Source organism: Schistocerca serialis, chromosome 11, assembly GCF_023864345.2.
Source record: "Schistocerca serialis cubense isolate TAMUIC-IGC-003099 chromosome 11, iqSchSeri2.2, whole genome shotgun sequence".
In the NCBI taxonomy this organism is placed as follows: Eukaryota; Metazoa; Arthropoda; class Insecta; order Orthoptera; family Acrididae; genus Schistocerca; species Schistocerca serialis.
Genome location: NC_064648.1, coordinates 133317563 through 133344893, shown reverse-complemented (window position 1 = coordinate 133344893; position 27331 = coordinate 133317563). Strand labels below are relative to the sequence as shown.

The window sequence follows — 27331 nt, the reverse complement described above, 5'->3', positions numbered from 1 at the left end:
AAGTATTGTATGTGAGCTCGTAGTGCTCTGTCATTCTCTGTGTCTCTACTGCTGAAATGTCGGACAGTCCCAAGGTGAATGACACGAGCACTGTCTCCATCCCACCACTCACTATGGATGCCGCCGATCGCTGCATTGGAAAATTCCTAGCCAACTGAGCGCAGCTTGTCACGGAAAATAAGAAAAATTGTCAGATGTGTGTTAGGACTGTTACTTTTTGCAATATGTGTAGATGCCCAATTGGATAACTTCAGAAGCATCATTAGGCTTTTCGTGGGTGATGATGCTATGTTGACAGAAATTGGAAGAATATGGTTGTCAAGGTGAAAGAAGATCCTTACCAGGTGCTAGCACTGTTGGAAGTTTTCAACTGCAAAGCTCCGTCCCCATAAGGGGAAGAGTGGGCTGTTTGAAGGTGAACATTGGCCTTTTCAGCCAGGTAATTAAATATTTTAAATTATTTCGCATTGGTTGTTGTTATGATCTTCAGCCCTGAGACTGGTTTGATGCAGTTCTCCATACTACTCTATCTTGTGCAAGCTTCTTCATCTCCCAGTACCTACTGCAGCCTACATCCTTCTGAATCTGCTTAGTCTATTCATCTCTCGGTCTCCCTCTACGATTTTTGCCACCCACGCTGCCCTCCAGTGCTAAATTGGTGATCCCTCGATGCCTCAGAATATGCCTATCAACCGGTCCCTACTTCTAGTCAAGTTGTGCCACAAACTTCTCTTCTCCCCAATCCTATTCAATACCTCCTCATTAGTTATGTGATCTACCCACCTAATCTTCAGCATTTTTCTGTAGCACCACATTTCGAAAGCTTCTATTCTCTTCTTGTCCAAACTATTTATCGTCCACGTTTCACTTTCATACATGGCTACACTCCATACAAATACTTTCAGAAACGACTTCCTGACACTTAAATCACTACTCGATGTTAACAAATTTCTCTTCTTCAGAAACGCTTTCCTTGCCATTGCCAGCCTACATTTGATATCCTCTCTACTTCGACCATCATGAGTTATTTTGCTCCCCAAATAGCAAAACTCCTTCACTACTTTAAGTGTCTCATTTCCTAATCTGATTCCCTCAGCATCACTCAACTTAATTCGACTCCATTCCATTATCCTCGTTTTGCTTTTGTTGATGTTCATCTTATATCCTCCTTTCAAGACACTGTCCATTCCATTCAATTGCTCTTCCAAGTCCTTTGCTGTCTCTGACAGAATTACAGCATCATCGGCAAACCTCAAAAGTTTTTATTTCTTCTGCATGGATTTTAATACCTACTCCGAATTTTTCTTTTGTTTCCTTTACTGCTTGCTCAATATACAGATTGGATAACATCGGGGAGAGGCTACAACCCTGTCTCACTTCCTTCCCAACCACTGCTTCCCTTTCATGTCCCTCGACTCTTATAACTGCCATCTGGTTTCTGTACAAATTGTAAATAGCCTTTCACTCCCTGTATTTTACCCCTGCCACCTTTACAATTTGAAAGAGAGTATTCCAGTCAACATTGTCAAAAGCTTTCTCTAAGTCTACAAGTGCTAAAAAGGTAGGTTTGCCTTTCCTTAATCTAGCTTCTAAGAAAAGTCGTAGGGTCAGTATTGCCTCACGTGTTCCAACATTTCTATGGAATCCAAACTGATCTTCCCCGAGGTCGGCTTCTACCAGTTTTTCCATTCGTCTGTAGAGAATTCGCGTTAGTATTTTGCATCCGTGACTTATTAAACTGATTGTTCAGTAATTTTCACATCTGTCAGCACCTGCTTTCTTTGGCATTGGAATTATTATATTCTTCTTGAAGTCTGGCGGTATTTCGCCTGTCTCACACATCTTGCTCACCAGATGGTAATTGTGTCAGGACTGGCTCTCCCAAGGCAGTCAGTAGTTCTAATGGAATGTTGTCTACTCCCGGGGCCTTGTTTCGACTCGGGTCTTTCAGTGCTCTGTCAAAGTCTTCACGCAGTATTGTATCTACCATTTCATCTTCATCTACATCCTCTTCCAATTCCATAATATTGCCCTCAAGTACATTGCCCTAGTATAGACCCTCTATATACTCCTTCCACCTTTCTACTTTCCCATCTTTGCTTAGAACTGGGTTTCCATCTGAGCTCTTGATATTCATACAAGTGGTTCTCTTTTCTCCAAAGGTCTCTTTAATTTTCCTGTAGTCAGTATCTATCTTACCCCTAGCAAGATAAGACTGTACATCCTTACATTTGTCCTCTAGCTATCCCTGCTTAGCCATTTTGCACTTCCTGTCGATCTCATTTGTGGGACGTTTGTATTCCTTTTTGCCTGCTTCATTTACTGCATTTTTATATTTTCTCCTTTCATCAATTAAATTCAATATTTCTTCTGTTACCCAAGGATTTCTACTAGTCCTCGTCTTTTTACCTACTTGATCCTCTGCTGCCTTCACTACTTCATCCCTCAAAGCTACCCATTCTTCTTCTACTGTATTTCTTTCCCCCATTCCTGTCAATTGTTCCCTTATGCTCTCCCTGAAACTGTGTACAACCTCTGATTTAGTCAGTTTATCCAGTTCCCATCTCCTTAAACTCCCACCTTTTTGCAGTTTCTTCAGTTTTAATCTACAGTTCATAACCAATAGATTGTGATCAGAGTCCACATCTGCCCCTGGAAATGCCTTACAATTTAAAACCTGGTTCCTAAATCTCTGTCCTACCATTATGTAATCTATCTGAAACCTGTCAGTATCTCCAGGCTTCTTCCATGTATACAACCTTCTCTTTCATTTGCATTGGTATAAAAGTGAATTGTTTTATTTAAAATTGCATGTAAAATTTTGAAAGATATATTACATAAAAGGAGTTATTAACATAAAGACTATTATAACGTAATTATTTCTTTAGGTGTGTCTGTGAATGGCAACATGCCCCCCTCTCTCCCACTCCCCTCCCCCCACCCTGTGTGTGTGTGTGTGTGTGTGTGTGTGTGTGTGTGTGTGTGTGTGAGAGAGAGAGAGAGAGAGAGAAAATTACTTTTAGGTTTCGTTGCTGATGTCAAGAGTTGGAGGTAAGGCTACATCATATGTTAGTGGCTCCATGGTGGGATCGACATCTGGGAAGGTCTTGGAGGTGTTATGGATGCTGCACACATTGGAATGATTTATACACTGACTGGAGAGGGGGGGGGGGACGATGACACAAGATAATTAATGTTGAGTAATGAAATTTTGGGAGTACATTTGTCAAGGTAACATGTTTAATTCATTAACATTGTTAGATCACAGGTTAACGTAAGTGCAAGATAATCCATTGCAAATGTGAAATGCTGGTGTAACCGTACCACACTAGAACTGCGTTTGCAGGAAGCCTGTAGTGTGCACTTCCTTCTGACAGTGCGTCACTGTTTTTGTGCAGTGGTTGTAATGCAGGACAACATGTGTAACTGAAGTCACTATGTGTATTCTCATTGAATAGTGTAATGTCTTACACCCACATATGTAAGATTTTGTATCTGGAATGAAATCAGTATAACAAGTATACAGGTGTAGTGGTCGTACCATCCCTCAAAACCAAATATGGGTTGCACTGTGTTGTTCTAGATTTAGGTCCCGACAGTTTGGATATTTGTTATTATGACATTCTGTGGGAAAGTGGAACACCATATTCATTAACTCCACGCTGTACTGTCATTCATGACATGCTGACTAATAGAAGCATATAACAATCGTGGTGTCTGTAAAGTATTTTTACAACTTACAAAACCTATAGTATGTTTGCGTGGCAAGTACAGGAATACTTATTTTGTAAATAAAACTGCCTTTTCTTGCTGCAACTTCATTTATTTTTCCCAGGCACGTTTCACCTTTTTGTTGCTGAAAGGCATTCTCTGTGGTATCTGTAATGATACAGTTTTGTTATTTTTATATTATCAAACAGTTCACTTAGTGTTTTTTTATGTAAATTAGTAAAGTGTGCTGTGATATGCGTTTCCTCTCATCTGGTCTGGAGATTGCACTACCACTTATATTTCCGACACACAAGCTCAATTTTGTATTCCAAAGTTTTTCACACTGTTCACCATGTTTCTCCTGCTTTTTTTGTGGTGTGTTGTTTTTCTTTTACCACTAAGTATAGCTATTTGTTTGAACGCTGTGCTTTTAGCAACGTGAATATTGTAGCTTCATTATTTGTTTCCTCCTCTTTGGTTTGTTTGTCTACATGTTGCCAACCTTACAAAGTATATATTCAAAACCAATTTCTTTTCATGATGTTTATATGCGTGTATGTCTATGGACGTATTAGCTGTGTTAGAGTGGTTGAAAGCTTTGGTGACAGCTGATTTGACTTTTGGTTTCAATGTTCTGTGGAGGGGTTCATAGATAAGTGAGTGAAAAGGTGTTAATAATACCACCCAATTCCTTTTCTCTCGCTTATTGATGATACCTTCCACAGAACATTGAAACAAAAAGTCAAATCAGCTGTCACTAAAGCTTTCAACCACTCTAACACTCCTATTGCATTCATATTCAACACTCTACGACACAAATCACCAACCCCTCCCCCACCCACCCGCACACACCGTTAAGCATGAGAAGTAAAATCATTGGAGAAAGAAATGTTTTTCAAAAGTCCACCCAAAGCAGCTGCACTTTGTAGGTACACAGACAGAGGATGTCTGGGAAGTTGGGACGAATATTAAAGTGCTGTAAAACATATAAAATTTATTGAGAATTTAATATTTTTTACAAACACATTAAGTAAGTTCTCTCATTTATGTGTGAAAATTTTTTTCCTCTATATGACCACCCAAGGCCTCACAGCAATGAAGTTCTCGATGACATGTTCACAAACATCTGGTGAGATGCTGTTAATAATAATTTTAATTTCATCCTTCAGTTGGTGTATTGTTTGTGGTTTGTTCACATACACTTTTGATATCACAAATCCCCACCAAAAAAAGTCACAAGGCATAACATTGCATGATCTGACAGGTCATTCCTGGATGCCATGCAAAGAGAGAATTTTTTGGGGAAACTTTTCATTCAGCAGAGTAATTATTTCATGGGATGTGTATTTGAAACAGAACCTGTGGTCTCAGACTTTTGGATCAACTTCCAAACTGGTGATTCGGTAGGAGCGGCATCACGTCCGAGTGTCAAAGGCAATTCACAAACGGTTGCTGAGGGACTTTTCACGGTTTTTGTAATAACTTTTTATCACTGGGATACATTGCTCAGTTTTCATCCACTCCATGATGAAAATAAACATCAAACAACAATGCTCGTGACACAAAAGCTATCAGGCTACTAACGGGAAGGATCGCAGATAACAAACAGGAAAAAACCGTGGCTGCCTACCGTCATATGACAAAATGACGCAAAATTCAAATTCGTCCTTACTTTCCGGACAACCGTTATAACCTCTTTTGTCAGACCCCTTGCAAATGCCTGCTGGTCCTTGTCAACATAGATGTCTGAAACAAGTGGACGACCCAGCCTGTTATGAGGAACACTACCATAAGTGATGTCCGTCAAGCTCCAGTAGTTGGATGGGTTGGCGGTTCCCATCCGTACTGTGTCAAACACGTTTGTTATGCTTGAGTGTCAGACCCCTGGGCTGCATAAACAAGGCTGCACACTGAGCTTTCTCCTATGGCGACCCAATCCTTTTTCAAGTATATGGCACAAGAAGGGATCAGGGCCACTTATTGTTGTCGTGTCACATGTTTAAAACCAGTTCTTGTTATCTAACGCTCTGTAACATGTTATTTTGAAATTAGCTAATTGCTGGTGAAATTAATGTGTTTCAAGTACACACATCGAAAAAACTTTTGCATCACCTTTGTTCCGAGAATTCTGGAACCTGTACAGAAAATTGGAATAGAAATCAACATAAACATAATTTCCGCCCTTTTCATTGGTCATGAAAACCACACATTACATCTTGTGCCACCATACAGTGAGACTTTCAGAGCTGTGTTCCAGAATGCTGTATACAGCGGTACCTCTAATACCCAGTAGCACATCCTCTTGCATTGGTGCATTCCGGTATTCGTCATGGGATACTATCCACAAGTTCATCAAGGCATTTTTGGTCCAGATTGTCCCACTCCTCAATGGCGATTTTGTGTAGATCCCTCAGAGTGGTTGGTGGGTCATGTCGTCCATAATTAGCCTTTTTCCATCTATCCCAGACACGTTTGATAGGGTTAATTTCTGGAGAACTTGCTAGCCACTCTAGTTGATGGATGTCATTATCCTGAAGGAAGTCATTCACAAGGTGTACACGGTGGTGGCGTGAATTGTCGTCCATGAAGACCAATGCCTCACCAATATGCTGCCGATACGGTTGCGCTAACTGTCAGAGGATGGCATTCACATATCGTACAGCCGTTACGGCGCCTTCCGTGACCAACAGCAGCGTACTTCAGCCCCACATAATGCCACTCCAAAACAGCAGGGAACCTGCAACCTGCTGCACTCGCTGGACAGTGTGTCTGAGGTGCTCAGCCTCACCGGGTTGCTTCCAAACATATATTCGACGATTGTCTGCTTGAAGGCATATGCGGCACTCATCGGTGAAGAGAACGTGATGCCAATAGTTAACGGTCTATTCAGCATGTTGTTGGGCCCATCTGTACTGCACTGCACGGTGTCGTGGTTGCAAAGATGGACCTCGTCATGGACGTCGGGAGTGAAGTTGCGCATCATGCAGTCTATTGCGCACAGTTTGAGTCATAACACGACATCCTGTGGCTGCACAAAAAGCATTATTCATCACGGTGGCATTGCTGTCAGGGTTCCTCCGAGCCATAATCCGTAGGTAGCCGTCATCCATTGCAGTAGTAGCCCTCGGGCAGCCTGAGCGAGGCACGTCATCGACGGTTCCTGTCTCTTTGCATGCCTTACATGTCTGAGCAACATCACTTCGGTTCACTCCGAGACGCCCGGACACTTCCCTTGTCAAGAGCTCTTCCTGGCACGAAGTAACAATGTGGACACGATCGAACTGAGGTATTGACCGTCTAGTCGTGGTTGAACTACAGACAACACGAGCCTTGTACCTCCTTCCTGGTGGAATGACTGGAACCGATCAGCTGTCGGTCCCCCTCCATCTAATAGGTGTTGCTCGTGCACGGTTGTTTATATCTTTAGGCGGGTTTAGTGACATCTCTGAACAGTCAAAGGGGCTGTGTCTGTGAAAAAATTTATTCAACTTCGGATTTTACAGGCACGTACCGTTATCGGTGATCTACGCGTACTGCATAAGGCACTGCCCGTACTACAAGAACTACAGGTGGCAGTGCCAGATGCTCATTAAGAGCATCCTGGCCAGTGAGGCGTGTTTCAAGAGGCTGTCACAGGAGGATGACAACAGGACGGACTACTGGACATTTGGTGAGTACGGCTCACTTGTGACTGCAGATTTCTCTCTCTGTGTGCCTGCGCACGTTGCCAACTGCCGTAGACCACTTCTTCCCTCCTTCCCCCTTTCGTTACCCTTGTGAAGCTCCTTTATTTATTTATTTTTACCCTGTGCATTTGTGACGGAGCAGCACTAACATATAAATAATTCGTCACTGTTGTCGAGGTCCGGTCTGTAATAACTGCTACCGGAGGGGTCGAGATCTGTTTTTCTGGTGTCAGGTTGGGGTGGCTGCTGGACCCAGGTGTTTTAGGTTCAAACAACAGCTGTCGAATACGGGAACTGGCTGGTGAGACACAGACAGCTGGGTCAGTGTGCTTATTAACTGCACGATCTCAGGTACACTTGCCGGAGACGCTCAGGTGTCGGCATCCCGCGAGTGTGATCGGAAGTCGACTTCCGGCTCGTGTGCACTGAGGCTATGTCGTGGTACCCCAGTTGTGGTACAGTCGGCTCTGGCCGAAGCGATGCTGTGTGAGATGTGTGTAACACCGATTTGGTGACGGCAGTGGCGGCTGACGGTTGTGGCATTGCAACTAGACTCTGACATTAGTACTGGGTAGCGCGGGGGTGGCTGGCGACGGTTGTCTGTCAGATGCTGAACTGGTGGTGTCTGGCTGTTACCTCAGCACGATTACCTACTCGATTCACTTCGATTTCTGTTTTCTTTTCCTTTCCTTTTTTAGTGCGTTTCTCCTCCTCTTGTTTTGCCTCTGTATGTGAGGATTTGGAACTGCGTCAGGTCTGTGTCTTCTAGCCGTTCTCCTTGTTCGCTGTCCGTCTTCGTCCCTTCACCGCATGTGTTCTTGTTTCTATGCGTTTGGGCGCTGATGACCGTGCTGTTTAGTGCCCGTAAACCTCAAACCACATACACTGTTACCTCAGTAGGGCAGTGTGCAACAGTTGTCCAGTTACTTCAGCCACTCGGTCGGTGCTCTAGTGATTGGACTGCAGCATATAAGTAGCTTGTTAGTGAGTGACTGCTTGGCTGCTGGTGGTGGTAATGATGTTAACTAAAGCACGCTCATTACTGGCTCATCGAGTTATTGTAAGGCCGTCGTTATACACACGACGGTCAGTGCTTCACTGACGATATCGACTGTGAGGTAATCCCCGCGTTAGGCAGTCCACCTGCTTAGCTGGGTGGTAATGTGCTTGCTTCCCATGCCTCGGCCCGGGTTCGAATAACGGTCAGGTGGGAGATTTTCTCCTCCCGTGGACTGGGTGTCGTGTTGTCCCCATCATCATTTCATCCCCATCATTGGCTGCAGGTCGCCCATTGTGGCGCCAAATGAAATAAGACTCGCATTTGGCGACCGAAGCTGACTGGGACATCCCGGCCGATGATGCCGTACGATCATTTCATTTCGCGGTAGACAGCGAAAGTGTGTTGTGGTTTGTCATAGCACTGTGAATGAACTATATGAGCTGGAGTGCTGGACCCTAGGGTTGGTACGAGCTTGCTCTGAACGCAGAATAAAAAATAAAATAATTTTTGACTACCGTGTCTAATGAAGACTTAGTGCTTACAAAACTAGGTGCAAATTACCCAATGATGATTACATTTTTGTATTTATGTTAGTGTAGCAATATTATCTTTTTTATTTTAAATAATTAGAATAGTTCCACTTTGTGGCTCTGTGCAATGCTCAGAACCATAATTCCTGTTAATATTAACAACATCAACATTTATTGGAAAAAATTAAATTTCACAAGCGTAGTCTGTAATGTAAATAAAAGGGTTGCCATTAAAGTGGAGAACTTCAGTGTGACTGCAGTGAGCTACTGAAGTCGGGAAGGCGAGAGAATCGCTGCACTGGTTTATATAGTGTGTTGCCTCTGATCATAAATTTTAGTTAGCAATATTGTGAAAAGGATAGAGGGTACTCACCATAAAGGCGACATGTTGAGTTGGAGACAGGCACAACAAAAAGCTCAGTGCACAACAGTCTTTTCTTTGTGCTTGCCTGAAACTCAACATGTCATCTTTACAGTGAGTAGCAAACTATCCCTTTTCGTAATAATGTTGGTATTCCAACATGGACTTTCCGTTGTTTAAATTTTAGTTAAGATTTGTAGATCTGCTTAAGCAGAACATTTGTGCAATATGTGAAAATCTTATTAAATTCAGTATTTAAGCAAGAGGAACTTTTAACTGCTCAGGCATATTGGATAGTTCTTGTGATAGACAGTAATATAAATTGTGGGCTACATAAACTCTCTTTGAGAAAGTTAAATTAATGTGGGGTGATGTGCCAGGTGCAGTGTACTGCGCAGTGTGCAAGATCCCCTCGCTTCTAAACTGACACTGTTATTACTCAGCTTAGCCTCGAGTCTGTAGAGGGTGGTATATGTGACGTACAGCATAACTGGTCAGCATTTCCACCCGGAATTTGTGAGTGTAAGTCGGACCTTCCTCAATCTGCCTCGGTGTGCGGTGCCTACCTGTGTGCGGTGCAGCTCTCGTAAATGTCGTCCTGTGCAGATTCTCCATTGGCACATTGGATGTCTCTGTCGGTGGAAGCCAATTATCTGAAATTGCTGTCGATCAACTTTGGGGTATCTATTTACTCGAAATTAACATTCAGAATGCCGTAATATCACTTTTATTCCTATTAGATCAATAATGAAACACTTGTGTCAGAAACTACTCGTAACGGGGAGCACGGCTACCGTCGAACAAGACAGGAAGAGCTCTTAACGCCTACTGCCGACTTTGGCGCGCAGTCCGTATCTCTTACTAGTTTCCTCACAGTTCGTGGATTTCCGATCGAGTTCGTACTTACTAAGATACGCATTTGTTAATGAACAGGTGTGAATTTTAACGAGGAAAAATTATGATAAATAGTTTTAAACATCCAGAGGCTCCTCCTAGTATTCGTGTTGTCATAAATGACTTTAATTATTAAATACAAATAAACAAAATCGGTGATTTTGGCGCCAAGATGGCGGTACTTCCCGTCATGTATTTTTCCCAGGCTGACACTTGTTACTATGGTCCAGCTCCGAGCCCCACTCCACTATGCGCGACATATGGTCGCTTCGTCACCTAGCCAGCCAGCCAGTGTGGGCAATGATCTCTGACTCATGGCCGGCTACGGACTGCAGCACTTCCTAACTATCGTGAATACACTAATAAGAGACAATTTATTAAAACTCGTAGACAGAGAAAGTTATGTTGAAGAAAGAAACAAAGCCAAACAGATAATTGCAGCATCCAAGAAGAAATCTTGGGAAGACTTTGGAAACAGGTTGGAGACTATGGGTCAAGCTGCTGGAAAACCATTCTGGAGTGTAATTAGCAGTCTTCGAAAGGGAGGTAAGAAGGAAATGACAAGATTTTGGACAGGTCAGGAAAACTGCTTAGGAATCTTGTGGATGCCTTGGGCAGATGGACGGAATATTTTGAAGAGTTGCTCAATGTAGGTGAAAATACGATCAGTAATGTTTCAGATTTCGAGGTAGAATGGGATAGGAATGATGATGGAAATAGGATCACATTTGAGGAAGTGGAGAAAATGGTCAATAGATTGCAGTGCAATAAAGCAGCTGGGGTGGATGAAATTAAGTCGGAACTCATCAAATACAGTGGAATGTCAGGTCTTAAATGGCTACACAGGATAACTGAAATGGCCTGGGAGTCGGGACAGGTTCCATCAGACTGGATAAAAGCAGTAATCACACCAATCTTTAAACGTGGAAACAGAAAAGATTGTAACAACAACAGAGGTATCTCTTTAATCAGCGTTGTGGGTAAAATCTTCTCAGGTATTGTTGAAAGGAAAGTGCAAGTATTAGTTGAGGACCAATTGGATGAAAATCAGTGTGGGTTTAGGCCTCTTAGAGGTTGTCAGGACCAGATCTTTAGCTTACGGCAAATAATGGAGAAGTGTTATGAGTGGAACAGGGAACTATATCTATGCTTTATAGATCTAGAAAAGGCATATGACCGTGTTCCTAGGAGGAAGTTATTGGCTGTTCTACGAGATTATGGAATAGGAGGCAAACTTTTGCAAGCAATTAAAGGTCTTTACATGGATAGTCAGGCAGCAGTTAGAGTTGACGGTAAATTGAGTTCATGGTTCAGAGTAGTTTCAGGGGTAAGACAAGGCTGCAACCTGTCTCCACTGTTGTTCATATTATTTATGGATCATATGTTGAAAACAATAGACTGGCTGGGTGAGATTAAGATATGTGAACACAAAATAAGCAGTCTTGCATATGCGGATGACTTAGTTGTGATGGCAGATTCGATTGAAAGTTTGCAGAGTAATATTTCAGAGCTAGATCAGAAATGTAAGGACTATGGTATGAAGATTAGCATCTCCAAAACGAAAGTAATGTCAGCGGGAAAGAAATATAAACGGATTGAGTGCCAAATAGGAGGAACAAAGTTAGAACAGGTGGACGGTTTCAAGTACTTAGGATGCATATTCTCACAGGATGACAACATAGTGAAAGAACTGGAAGCGAGGTGTAGCAAAGCTAATGCAGTGAGCGCTCAGCTACGATCTACTCTCTTCTGCAAGAAGGAAGTCAGTACCGAGACTAAGCTATCTGTGCACCGTTCAATCTTTCGACCAACTTTGTTGTATGTGGGCAAAAGCTGGGTGGATTCAGGTTACCTTATCAACAAGGTAGAGGTTACGGATATGAAAGTAGCTAGGATGATTGCAGGTACTAGTAGATGGGAACAATGGCAGGAGGGTGTCCACAATGAGGAAATCAAAGAAAAACTGAGAATGAACTCTATAGATGTAGCAGTCAGGGCGAACAGGCTTAGATGGTGCGGTCATGTTACACGCATGGGAGAAGCAAGGTTACCCAAGAGACTCATGGGTTCAGCAGTAGAGGGTAGGAGGAGTCGGGGCAGACCAAGGAGAAGGTACCTGGATTCGGTTAAGAATGATTTTGAAGTAATAGGCTTAACATCAGAAGAGGCACCAATGTTCGCACTGAATAGGGGATCATGGAGGAATTTTACAAGGGGGTCTATGCTCCAGACTGAACGCTGAAAGGCATAATCAGTCTTAAATGATGATGATGATGATGATGATGATGGTAAAAATGTCTTCCTCACATTAGAGGCACCTTACAAGTGCTCCATCATTCTGCTACATCTGCCTACAGTGTGCTGCTCAGGTTGCATGTACCGTATTACCTGATTATAAGACGAGGGTTTTTCCCAAATTCATCTGAAAAATACTGGGTTGTCTTATATTTATAGATTAAACGATTGCTGCATTTTTCCATTGTATAAAAGATAAGTATAGGGGTCAACTTAAATTTACAGAAGCAGCTTTGGCTGTTGAGGTTTCATAAAAACTTATTTTGAAAAATCCTGAAGAGTAGGAAGTATTAAATAATACTTGCATTCAAAAATTGGCTTGAGATTTGGCGATATGCCTAAGCACTCGATACAATGTTGACCTTGTTCGAATAATGTCGTGACCTTTGACCTGTGTTGCTAGTCCAAAGGATCCATGAGAAACTAAGAACTAGCCACTGAAATAAAACTAATGCTCTGATTTAAAAACGGTGACAATTTTGTGAAACACAGGAGGAAATAACATTAAATTCCATCAACTTACCAACTTTTGTTGTATTTGAACAGGTTTGTAATAAAAATTCTCAGGGGAAAATCTTGTCCTTTAAAACCCATTACTTGAGTCTGATCCCAAGCCAATATTTTATTTGGTTCTGAGAAACCAATGGTTTACCGAGTGGGGCACAGATGAGAAATCCAGTTGCTATACACGTATGAGAATGCCGGAGAAAATTGTTAGCAACTTTTAAAGAGCTTTAGAACAATTTGGTGATATTCAGGTGAAACAAGAAGGAAAATTAAATCCAGGTTGAAATGTGTAGCAAACGAAATAAATTGTATTGAACTGACTGTAGTAATTGTTACGAGGACAAATTTCAGTGGAAACACCCATTGTGGAAATAGCACGAATAGATGTCACCAGGTAGCAGGATGAGTGAAAGTTCGAGAATCGGACTGGATAGTGATCGCGATCTTTTATTCATATATTAGTTGCCGTTGTTACATATGACCTGCACCCTAGAAGATATTGCTGTCAATGCTTCTCGAGCGTGCCACTAAAAGTCAGAGGGGAACAGCGACCCAGCTTCGCTGAGAACTAGAGGGTAGAAGAGCAGGCAGAAATATCGTCATGCAGCCATCCGTGGGAATGTATACTGCGAACTTTGGCTTTTTATGAGCATTTACCATGTTCAAACTGCAGATTGCCTGAATCCATTTGCACTTGGAATCAAACTGACTTTAATATTGGACAAATATATACAGGGTGTTACAAAAAGGTACGGCCAAACTTTCAGGAAACATTCCTCACACACAAATAAAGAAAAGATGTTATGTGGACATGTATCCGGAAACGCTTAATTTCCATGTTAGAGCTCATTTTAGTTTCGTCCACCTACGCTCAATGGAGCACGTTATCATGATTTCATACGGGATACTCTACCTCTGCTGCTAGAACATGTGCCTTTACAAGTACGACACAACATGTGGTTCATGCACGATGGAGCTCCTGCAGATTTCAGTCGAAGTGTTCGTACGCTTCTCAACAACAGATTCGGTGACCGACGGATTGGTAGAGGCGGACCAATTCCATGGCCTCCACGCTCTCCTGACCTCAACCCTCTTGACTTTCATTTATGGGGGCATTTGAAAGCTCTCGTCTACGCAACCCCGGTACCAAATGTAGACACTCTTCGTGCTCGTATTGTCGACGGCTGTGATACAATACGCCATTCTCCAGGGCTGCATCAACGCATCAGGGATTCCATACGATGGAGGGTGGATGCACGTATCCTCGCTAACGGAGGACATTTTGAACATTTCCTGTAACAAAGTGTTTGAAATCACGCTGGTACTTTCTGTTGCTGTGTGTTTCCATTCCATGTTTAATGTGATTTGAAGAGAAGTAATAAAATGAGCTCTAACATGGAAAGTAAGCGTTTCCGGACACATGTCCACATAACATATTTTCTTTCTTTGTGTGTGAGGAATGTTTCCTGAAAGTTTGGTCGTACCTTTTTGTAACACCCTGTACATGTATATTTATGCAGGAGATGCTAAAAGTCTAGGTGCCTGCCAGTGGTGCAGCAATGTTGTTGACACTCACCGTGATGTGTGACGGGAAAGATTGGGGGGGTGTGTCAGCTGCTGGTTCTACACAGTCAGTGAGAGAGTGGTGGGCAGACAATAGGTTTAGTAGCAAGACACATTGTATCCATAATAACCACAACCTCAGAAGTCACTACATGTTCAGAAGAAACAGCCAGATATTTGTGACAACAGCAATATAATTTTCACAGCTGTCTGTTAGGATAATGATGATGATGATGATGATAGCAATACCACAGATGATAGGCTAAGAAAACAAGATACAGTGAAGATAAAAATTAATATCAATAATTTCTTTTTGCTTATTTTATTTCTCCTTGTATTATCAGAATGTAGACAACCTGTAAATGGCCTACATTTAGAACAGGTGTAATGTTAACATTTTAGGCATATCTCTTACACCAGTAAAATGTTGTAACTTTGATTAGTCACAGTATGTTAAAAATAATTTTTTCTGAAGGAGACTGTTAAAAAAATGGGGGTCGTCTTATACTCGAGTAAATACGGTAGTCCACCTGGCTTTGATTTTTATAGTAGTCTAGGTACGGTGAATGTACTTTGCCACTGTAATGTTTGTTACAGGTGGCATAAAGTAGACATGACAAGTATTATTAGGGAGATTCAGAAGCAAAGAAAGTGACCCAGTGTGAAACTTACCCCGATGTTGCAGTTATCAGGTGTGGAGTTACATATCGCTCTGGTAGAGTGATGTATAACCCGTAGTCTACCTAGCTGATGACTTGAAGGATGTGATCCTAAACAGTATAACTATTTAATGATTAAGGATGTGAAGCTATTAGGAAGTTCTCGTTACCTGTTATTGCACTGAACAAGGGTATGGAGGACCGCTGCGTGTCGTCAAGATGGGGCAATAATTGCAGTTCCACCACGAGATGCGGTACCTGTGTGGGCTTCTTATTTGCTCCTTGAGTTGTCCCAAACTGAATAATGTGGTGCCCCACAGAATAAATGCACACAGTATAATAATATGGTATGATATCAACACAAAACAGAAGAAGAGTGCTGAAACTTCTTTAATATTGTAATTCCTGAAAGTGAGAAGTATTGTAATGTTCCCTGTCTTGTAAAGTTTGCAATAGAAGAAGATGTAGTATCTTTTGAGACAATGTACGAAGTTTTTTTACAGAGGAAACACTTCACATTCATTTCTAAAAGTTCAGCTTGAGTTGAAGCATTCCAATTCCAGCATAATCACTACTGCATTGGGAAAGCATTCCATCATAATTACACAAAGATAATTTAATTTCAGGTGCAGATTTTTAGAGCTACAAAAGTCAACAGGCTCAAATTTGAACATACATACACTGTGTGATCAAAAATATCCAGACACCTGGCTGAAAACGACTTTCAAGTTTGGGGCGCTGAAATTCGTATGGTGTTGGCCCACCCTTAGCCTTGATGACAGCATCCACTCTTGCAGGCATACATTCAATCAGGTGCTAGGAGGTTTCTTGGGGAATGGCAGCCCATTCTTCACAGAGTGCTACACTGAGGAGAGGTATCAATGTCGGTCGGTGGGGCCTGACAGGAAGTCGGCGTTCCGAAACATCCCAAAAGTGTTCTGTAGGATTCAGGTCAGGACTCTCTGTGGGCCAGTCCATTACAGAAATGTTATTGTCATGTAACCACTCTGTCACAGGCCGTGCGTTATGAACAGGTGCTCGATTGTGTTGAAAGATGCAGTTGCCATCCCCGAATTGCTCTTCAACAGTGGGAAGCAAGAAGGTGCTTAAAATATCAATGTAGGCCTGTGCTGTGATAGTGCCACGCAAAACAACAATGGGTGCAAGCCCCCTCCATGGAAAACATGACCACACCTTAACACCACCGCCACCGAATTTTACTGTTGGCTCTACACACACTGGCAGATGACGTTCACCGGGAATTCGCCATACCCACACCCTGCCATGGGATAGCCACATTGTGTACCATGATTCGTCTCTCCACACAATGTTTCTCCACTGTTCAATCGATCAATCTTTATGCTCCTTACACTAAGCAAGGCGTAGTTTGGTATTTCCTGGTGTGATGTGTGGCTTATGAGCAGCCGCTCGACCATAAAATCCAAGTTTTCTCACCTCCTGCTTAACTCTCATATACTTGCACTGGATCCTGATGCAGTTTGGAATTCCTGTGTGATGGTCTGGATATATGTCTGTCTATTACACATTACGACCCTCTTCAACTGTCGACGGTCTGTGTCAGTCAACAGATGAGGTCGGCCTGTACGCTTTTGTGCTGTACGTGTCCCTTCCTGTTTCCACTTCACTATCACATCAGAAACAGTGGACCTAGGGATGTTTAGGAGTGTGGAAATCTCGCGTACAGACGTATGACACAAGTGACACTCTATCACCTGACGACTTTCAAACTCCGTGAGTTCTGCAGAACTCCCCATTCTGCTCTCTCACAATGTCTGATGTGTCCCTAATGGTTTCTAGACTAGGAACTGTGGAACTTCCGACGAATAGTGTCACATTGTATTCGGCAAGGAATCGAGGTTCTGCACTACCCCAGATAAACAGTGTTGAATGGTATGGCTGCGTCCTAAGGAGTGGTTCCATTCTTCTGATGCTTTCGAGATGCACAGCAGTGTTACGCCTGGTATCACGGTATATGGAGCCATTAAGTATAGCTTGAGGTCACGGCTGGTAGTGATTGAGACAACTCTGACAGCACAACAAGAAGTCAAAGACGTCCCGTGTCCTTACATGTTACCTCTTATGCTACAGTATCATGATGCCATTTTTCGACGGAATATTGTTTGACCACGTGTGGCACACGTTTCTGTGAACTGTCTGACCGATGTTTAGGTATTTCTGTTATCAGCAAGATCCACAGATCTGTCCCTGATAGAAAGTGTACGGGACCAGCTTCACTGTAAACTCTGTCGCAATGTGACTATCCGGGACATCGAAGACCAGTTGTGACACCTGTGGGCCAGACGGCCTCGTGGGAGGATACGACAGCTTTATGACACCCTTCCCGACTGAATCATTCCACATATCGAGGCCAGAGGGGGTGCAACATTGTACTGATACGCGCACTTGCACTACAGAATCCTTAAAATAACATCACGTATCCTCTCAAACGGCGAACTTTGATTTCTTCCGAGGTTCTCGGGTGTACTGCCTGATGCGATCACTGGAGGTCCACCATATCCCGGTGAACGACCGTTGCGCTGTTGTCTGGTGGTACTGATGGAGTCGTGGGCTGCGTTGCACCCCCGGTATATATACGAGGGTGGTTTCAAAAGTTCTCGGAATCACCACGAGAGGTCAGTGCTAGTGCAACGAGTTGTTCATGTGATATTCAATGGACTGTTGCCTGTAAACGCGTGCCACGTCAGTGGCAGTGATGTGCCTCTCTTGTTGTTCCCGCGTAGTGATTTGCAAAGATGGAAAAAATAGAGATTCGAGCAGTGATTAAGTACTTCGTAAAGGAAGGTATGAAAGCAAAAGACATTCTTGCCGATTTCCAGAATACACTGGGGCACTCTTCTCCTTCATATTCAACTGTTGCCAAGTGACCAAATGATTTTAAATGTGGTCGGGAGAGCTTAGGTGATGATCCACACAGTGGTAAGCCAAGATGTGTCACTACTCCAGAAATCATCACAAAAGTGCACAAAATGGTAACGGAGAATTGCCGATTGAAAGTGCTCATGCTTTCCAGATGTCATCTGTAAGGGTGTATCACATTTTAACTGAAGAATTAGAAATGAAAAGAGCTATCTGCACGGTGGGTACCATGACTCTTGACGCTAAATCAAAAACGCGTGAGAATGGACATATCGGAATTACACAAACTAAGTTATGAATTGTTGCCACACCCGCCTTATTCACCTGTAATGACTCCGTCAGACTTCCATCTCTTCCCGAAACTGAAATTTTTTTTTTGTTGGATGAAGATTCACTTCAAGCGATTGATAGCCAGAATTGACAACTATTTTGCAGGCCTGGAGGAAACTCATTTTCGAGATGGGATCAAGGCACTGGAACGTAGTCGGACCAAATGCATTAATCTACAAGCACATTACATTGAAAAATAAAAAAAAGTTTCAGTGAATCAAGTACTTGTTTTCTATTCCGTTCTGAGATCTTTTCAAACCACCATTTTACCTGGAGGTCTACAGTTCTGGCCTCGCAGGCTCCACGCCGTGCTCAGTGGCAGGGGGACATGTGGTTGCAGCGGTGGGTGGGTGGTTGGGGGTGGAGGGGGAACCTATGTTGTGTGCCTGCTGCTTTCTGCATCACATCTCACATCTGATTTCCTGTGATTGAGCTAAGTACTGCCTCCCATGTATTACTTAGTTGGAAGTCCATGTCCCTATTTATTAAATTATCGGTCACACATATTTCAATAGCTTCTTTAAAAGTGAGTCCCAAAATTTTGTTTGCGTCGGCCGAGATGTTCGTTTGCTGATAATTTGTTGAATGTTCATTCTCAGGGAATGTTCATTCTGCAGTAAGTGGATGTGGTGCCTATGTTCTTCTTCGCAGCAGTCTTCAGTAGTACGGATCGTGTGACCCGTATAGGTTTTCCCACATTCACATGAGACTCGGTACACCCCCACTTTTTTGAGATGCGGATTCATTTGTTGCACCCCTTATATGTGATTCGTCCCACCTCCAACTCCTCCAGGCAGTGGACTTGGAAGGTTCTTACCAATTATGCAAAAGAACTTTGTCCATCTGTAAAGCGAAACTGTACTCAACGTGAAGGTTGTTTTGAACATGGCAGTGCTGTGCTAGGCATTTCACTGTCTAATTGTTTGAGACTGCATTTTTTTATCTATCCAATTAATTTATTTTATCACTAAAAGATACGAGGTGCGGCTAGAAAAAAACCGGACTGATGCTGGAAAAAACATTTATTTACAATTTCATGTTATCTCCTTCAATGTACTCTCCTCCTCGGTCTCTACACCGCTCCATACGAATTTTCCACTGTTCATAGCAATGCTGCAGATCATTTTCGGTAAGTCCATACATTACTTCCGTCGCTTTTTCTTTTACTGCTTCAACAGTCTCAAATCTAGTTCCTTTCAAAGCTGACTTGACTTTAGGGAAAAGAAAAAAGTCACAGGGGGCCAAATCAGGTGAGTAGGGTGGATGATCTAAGATGGGTATGTTGTGTTTTGCCAAAAACGTCTTCACTGACAACGCACTGTGAGCTGGAGCATTGTCTTGGTGAAGGATCCATGACTTTTTTCTCCACAAATCGTTCCGTTTTCTCCGTACTCGCTCACGTAGGGTAGCCAGGACGCTAATGTAGTAATGCTGATTCACTGTTTGTCCCTCTGGTACCCAATCAATGTGCACAATCCCTTTGATGTCCAAAAAAAAAAACAATCATCGTTGCCTTGAATTTCGATTTTGACATTCGTGCTTTTTTTTGTCGTGGAGAACCAGGAGTTTTCCAATGCATCGATTGGCGTTTAGTTTCGGAATCGTCAGTAAAAAACCACGATTCATCGCAAGTAATAACATTTTGTAAGAAGGTGGGATCACTTTCAATGTTTTCCAGGATGTCAGAACAAATCATTCTTCGGCGTTCCTTCTGTTCAATTGTGAGACACTTTGGAACCATTTTTGAACACACTTTGTTCATGTTGAAACTTTCATGAAGAATCTGCCTAACACTTTCCTTGTCAACTCCTGTTAACTCAGACACTGCTCTGATTGTTAAACGGCGATCTTGTCGAACAAGCTTACCGATTTTTTCAATGTTTGCATCAGTTTTTGCTGACAATGGTCTGCCAGTGCGAGTGTCATCACTGGTGTCTTCACGGCCATCTTTAAATCGTTTAAACCACTCAAACACTTGTGTTCGTGATAAACAATCATCGCCGTACACTTGTTGTAACATTACAAACGTTTCACTTGCAGATTTTCCTAGTTTGAAACAAAATTTGATGTTAACACGCTGTTCTTTCTGTACACTCAACATTTTCCGACGCACAGACAAAACGTCAACTACTTAAAACAGACGCCACGGGCAGATTGAGTGCAGGAGGCAGATGAAACTCGAGCAGTAGGCGGAGCGAGAGTCACGTGACAGGCCACGCGACTTTCAGCCTTATTGCATTCGTTTTATTGTTTCACCAGTACTAGTCCGGTTTTTTTCTAGCCACACCTCATATTTTCTGTGTGATGTAATTAAAATTTAACAGGTTTCAGAATCTTTACATTACTTGGTGTGTGAAACCTTGCTTTGTGGTGAATTTCACGAGTCTAGGGCAACAGGAAGTACCCTACAGGATTTGACGAGTCAGTTTTCGAGTATCATAATGTGGCTGTATTGTTTGACTGAAGTTGCTTAGAAACTTAAAATTTTTACACCCCCAGTGTACCATAGATCGTAATGTGTGACATAAATTTGAATTTCATACATCTACCCGTTCGTGACAAGTGTTCTTAGCTGTCAGACAGGCAGATGAATAATGAAGCTATCCTGATTTTTGAAAAAAATTACAAAGCAAGTATTTGAACATATGCAGGATATCATTGACATACAAATAACATCTTTCAACTCGTATACTTGTTATTAAGATTACAACGAAACAAATTGTATGCACACTTGCTCAATTATGGGTGAGTGCACTGAAAATTTTGTGTCTCTAGTACTTATGAGAAACTTCCAAATGTAATGCAGATGAATTCTGTACTCTTCACACTGCAGCAATGAAGCATTTCAAATTTTTGGAAACAGGTGTCATTTACTTTTTCAGCAGGGCTCGCCCAACAGTTGCACATAATTATAGCTCTATATTGTTGGTGTCAATGTGTTGCAGGAATTTGGAACCCGTTTTTTGCTTGGGAAGACTGTTAACACCCTTTATAGGAATAAACACAGGATTCCACAAATAAATATCTTGTAAAACTTTGCTTGCTCTGTTTATCCGCAGGACCGAAAGGGCACTAGATAACAGCGTCTTTATTTTTATAAGTATCCTGAAAAGTGAAATTCTGCCAGGATTGGAGTCCAAATTAAAATGATTAGTATTTGCTTTACATATATCATGTCTCCATTCCGAATTTTTGAAACCATCAAGCGTGTGATATTTAGCAAAGTCAGATTTCTTCAGTTATCGTAGCTTCACTTTTCGTCATTTTCGATAGTAAAACTCCCTTTTAACTGATAACTTAGCATTTTCTTATCTTCTGACATCTGCTAAAGGATTCTTTTGCTTCCAAGTATCATGAATTTTTATTAGGTATATGTAAGTATCCTGAATTTTTATTACGTGTATGTATTACGTGTCAGTTTGAACAGTAGCTAAGCTTATATTAAACTTGCACCTTTACATAAAATATTCTTTGTTCTTTGTTAGGACTGTTGTGTTGTACATCCATGGTTTTATAAAGGAATAGAGTACTGTGATGTCATCCTTGGCAGTCTGAACAACGTCGATAGTTCCCTTCAGCCCTTTCTGTGACCTAGCTGTGTCTGCTGACGAGTTCCACGTGTTGCACACTGCCTTCAGCCCTTTCTGTGGCATAGCTGTGTCTGCTGATGAGCTCCACTGCACACTGCCCAAGGAGTACCTCAGATGAATAACAAAAGCACAAAACAAATACTAAAACATATACAGGATATTATCTATATATAACAACTTTTTGGACTATCCTTGCACTGTTTAATCATTATCAAAATTATAAAAAAATTAATTGTGTACATGCTGGCACATTTATAGACTACAAGGGTACAGACTTTTGGTATCTAATGATAATCAGAAAATCCTCAAATGTAATTCACCTGAAAACTGTACCCTCTCAGTTCAGTTAGGTTCTGCACAATTACTCCGTGAATGAAAGTACGAGCTTGTGGAATACCGAACGAGCTTTTCTGACTGAATTAAGAAGTTTCCAGCTAACAGACCTTAACATGTCATTCGTAAAGGGACGAAATCAACAAATATAAAAGGAACTTCTGGAGTGCCCTCTAGATTGTGTTACAGGACCATAACCGATATACACAGATGAGCTGAAACATTATGTCCACCTCCACAGTACTGCGTTTTTCTGCCTTTGTAATGCAATATAACAATGATTCTGAGTGGCACAGATTTGAGGTGACCTCAGTAGGTTTCTGGAGGTATATGGCACCAGACGTTGACACCCATGTCACACAATACTCATAAATTACGGGCCAGTGGTTGTCGGGTGCAGAACTGCTGCGTGATACCGTAGCAGGTGTATTCTGTCAGGTTCGGATAGGATGAATTTGGGGGCTGTGATATCGGTGTAAGTTCACAGTTGTGCTTCACAAACCTCTGTGGCACAATTCTGTCCTTGTGACACACAGTTATTTTGCATAAAGGGATGCAGGTGGTCCACAATGTCCATAGTTTTCACAGTGCATTCAGACTACCACGACAAGTCCCACGAAATGCAAAGTGAAAGCCTCCATTCCATAATAGTGCCCCAGCCAGCGTGCACCTGAGGTGCCGTTTGTGTTTTGCCTGGGCGGTAGCATATCCGGACACGACCGTCGACAAAGTGTAATGAGAAATGTGGTTCATCTGACCGGACAATAAGTTTCGATTGATCTGCAGTCCAGTCTCGATGATCCCGTGTGCATTACAAGAGTAACTGACTATGTCATTTGGTAAGTGTGGGAACACGTCGACGGCGTCTGCTGAAAAGATACGTATGTGGCAATGGGTGCTGAACAGTGTGCTCCGAAACACTCGTGTCTGCAGCGGCATTGTTTTCTGCTGCATAACCTGCTATACTGAGCAGGCAAGCTACCTGCCTCCGTGGTCTGTGATGATGTGTAGATGTCCGACGTAGGACGAGTACAGATAACTGGCTTTGGTAGTTCCTGTTCCAGTCGCATATGGTTCGCGGGAAGAACGACTGTCTGAAAGCCTCCGTGCGCGCTCTAATCTCTCTAATTTTACATTCGTGATCTCCTCGGGAGGTATAAGTAGGGGGAAGCAATATATTCGATACCTCATCCAGAATCGCACCCTCTCGAAACCTGGCGAGCAAGCTACACCGCAATGCAGAGCGCCTCTCTTGCAGAGTCTGCCACTTGAGTTTATTAAACATCTCCGTAACGCTATCACAGTTACCGTGACTAAACGCGCTGCTCTTCTTTGGATCTTCTCTACCTCCTCTGTCAACCCGATCTGGTACGGATCCCACACTGATGAGCAATACTCGAGTATAGGTCGAACGAGTGTTTTGTAAGCCACCTCCTTTGTTGATGGACTACATTTTCTAAGCACTCTCCCAATGAATCTCAACCTGGTACCCGCCTTACCAACAATTAATTTTATATGATCATTCCACTTCAAATCATTCCGCACGCATACTCCCAGATATTTTACAGAAGTAACTGCTACCAGTGTTTGTTCCGCTATCATATAATCATACAATAAAGGAGGTATTCGCAATACATTACATTTGTCTATGTTAAGGGTCAGTTGCCACTCCCTGCACCAAGTGCCTATCCGCTGCAGATCTTCCTTCATTTCGCTACAATTTTCTAATGCTGCAACTTCTCTGTATACTACAGCATCATCCGCGAAAAGCCGCATGGAACTTCCGACACTATCTACTAGGTCATTTATATATATTGTGAAAAGCAATGGTCCCATAACACCCCCCTGTGGCACGCCAGATGTTACTTTAACATTTGTAGACGTCTCTCCATTGATAACAACATGCTGTGTTCTGTTTGCTAAAAACTCTTCAATCCAGCCACACAGCTGGTCTGATATTCCGTAGGCTCTTACTTTGTTTATCAGGCGACAGTGCGGAACTGTATCGAACGCCTTCCGGAAGTCAAGAAAAATAGCATCTACCTGGGAGCCTGTATCTAATATTTTCTGCATGTTGTTATCAATGGAGAGACGTCTACAGATGTTAAAGTAACATCTGGCATGGCACAGGGGAGTGTTATGGGACCATTGCTTTTTACAATATATATAAATGACCTAGTAGATAGTGTCGGAAGTTCCATGCGGCTTTTCGTGGATGATGCTGTAGTATACAGAGAAGTTGCAGCATTAGAAATATTTAAGAACAAATAAAGCGAGTAGGGTCTCACACGATCGCTGTTTCCGGAATCCATGTTGATTCCTCCATAGTAGATTCTGGGTTTCCAAAAACGACACGATACTCGAGCAAAAAACATGTTCTAAAATTCTACAACAGATCGACGTCAGAGATATAGGTCTATAGTTTTGCGCATCTGCTCGACGACCCTTCTTGAAGACTGGGACTACCTGTGCTCTTTTCCAATCATTTGGAACCCTCCGTTCCTCTAGAGACTTGCGGTACACGGCTGTTAGAAGGGGGGCAAGTTCTTTCGCGTACTCTGTGTAGAATTGAATTGGTATCCCGTCAGGTCCAGTGGACTTTCCTCTGTTGAGTGATTCCAGGTACTTTTCTATTCCTTGGGCACTTATTTCGATGTCAGCCATTTTTTCGTTTGTGCGAGGATTTAGAGAAGGAACTGCAGTGCGGTCTTCCTCTGTGAAACAGCTTTGGAAAAAGGTGTTTAGTATTTCAGCTTTACGCGTGTCATCCTCTGTTTCAATGCCATCACCATCCCGGAGTGTCTGGATATGCTGTTTCGAGCCACTTACTGATTTAACGTAAGACCAGAACTTCCTAGGATTTTCTGTCAAGTCGGTACATAGAATTTTACTTTCGAATTCACTGAACGCTTCACGCATAGCCCTCCTTACGCTAACTTTGACATCGTTTAGCTTCTGTTTGTCTGAGAGGTTTTGGCTGCGTTTAAACTTGGAGTGAAGCTCTCTTTGCTTTCGCAGTAGTTTCCTAACTTTGTTGTTGTACCACGGTGGGTTTTTCCCGTCCCTCACAGTTTTACTCGGCACGTACCTGTCTAAAACGCGTTTTACGATTGCCTTGAACTTTTTCCATAAACACTCAACATTGTCAGTGTCGGAACAGAAATTTTCGTTTTGATCTGTTAGGTAGTCTGAAATCTGCCTTCTATTACTCTTGCTAAACAGATAAACCTTCCTCTCTTTTTTAATATTCCTATTAACTTCCATATTCAGGGATGCTGCAACGGCCTTATGATCACTGATTCCCTGTTCTGCACATACAGAGTCGAAAAGTTCGGGTCTGTTTGTTATCAGTAGGTCCAAGATGTTATCTCCACGAGTCGGTTCTCTGTTTAATTGCTCGAGGTAATTTTCGGATAGTGCACTCATTATAATGTCACTCGATGCTCTGTTCCTACCACCTGTCCTAAACACCTGAGTGTCCCAGTCTATATCTGGTAAATTGAAATCTCCACCTAAGACTATAACATGCTGAGAAAATTTATGTGAAATGTATTCCAAATTTTCTCTCAGTTGTTCTGCCACTGATGCTGCTGAGTCGGGAGGTCGGTAAAAGGAGCCAATTATTAACCTAGCTCGGATGCTGAGTGTAACCTCCACCCATAATAATTCGCAGGAACTATCCACTTCTGCTTCACTACAGGATAAACTACTACTAACAGCGACGAACACTCCACCACCGGTTGCATGCAATCTATCCTTTCTAAACACCGTCTGTACCTTTGTAAAAATTTCGGCAAAATTTATCTCTGGCTCCAGCCAGCTTTCAGTACCTATAACGATTTCAGCTTCGGTGCTTTCTCTCAGCGCTTGAAGTTCCGGTACTTTACCAACGCAGCTTCGACAGTTGACTATTACAATACCGATTGCTGCTTGGTCCCCGCATGTCCTGATTTTGCCCCGCACCTGTTGAGGCTGTTGCCCTTTCTGTACTTGCCCAAGGCCATCTAACCTAAAAAACCGCCCAGCCCACGCCACACAACTCCTGCTACCCGTGTAGCCGCTTGTTGCGTGTTGTGGACTCCTGACCTATCCAGCGGAACCCGAAACCCCACCACCCTATGGCACAAGTCGAGGAATCTGCAGCCCACATGGTCGCAGAACCGTCTCAGCCTCTGATTCAGACCCTCCACTCGGCTCCGTACCAAAGGTCCGCAGTCAGTCCTGTCGACGATGCTGCAGATGGTGAGCTCTGCTTTCATCCCGCTAGCGAGACTGGCAGTCTTCACCAAATCAGATAGCCGCCGGAAGCCAGAGAGGATTTCCTCCGATCCATAGCGACACACATCATTGGTGCCGACATGAGCGACCACCTGCAGATGGGTGCACCCTGTACCCTTCATGGCATCCGGAAGGACCCTTTCCACATCTGGAATGACTCCCCCCGGTATGCACACGGAGTGCACATTGGTTTTCTTCCCCTCTCTTGCTGCCATTTCCCTAAGGGGCCCCATTACGCGCCTGACGTTGGAGCTTCCAACTACCAGTAAGCCCACCCTCTGCGACCGCCCAGATCTTGCAGACTGAGGGGCAACCTCTGGAACAGGACAAGCAGCCATGTCAGGCCGAAGGTCAGTATCAGCCTGAGACAGAGCCTGAAACCGGTTCGTCAGACAAACTGGAGAGGCCTTCCGTTCAGCCCTCCGGAATGTCTTTCGCCCCCTGCCACACCTCGAGACGACCTCCCGCTCTACCACAGGTGAGGGATCGGCCTCAATGCGGGCAGTATCCCGGGCAGCCACAGTTGTAGTCCAATCGGAGGATGCGTGGGACGAGCTGGCTGTCCCCGACAAACCCCCATCCGGACCCCCACAGTGATGCCCATTGGCAACAGCCTCAAGCTGTGTGACCGAAGACAACACTGCCTGAAGCTGGGAGCGAAGGGATGCCAACTCAGCCTGCATCCGAACACAGCAG

At 43.1% G+C, this 27331-nt stretch overlaps 1 protein-coding gene across 5 annotated transcripts in view; it reads left to right on the top strand.

Moving 5' to 3' along the window:
• The window catches only part of LOC126427382 (uncharacterized), a 420537-nt gene that overhangs the window by 220885 nt on the left and 172321 nt on the right, over positions 1-27331 (top strand). For all 5 annotated transcript variants that reach the window (XM_050089736.1, XM_050089734.1, XM_050089737.1 and 2 more), the window contains one exon: positions 7215-7381. In XM_050089736.1, the coding sequence (XP_049945693.1) occupies positions 7215-7381 (167 nt within the window). The remainder of the gene's footprint in view (positions 1-7214; positions 7382-27331) is intronic.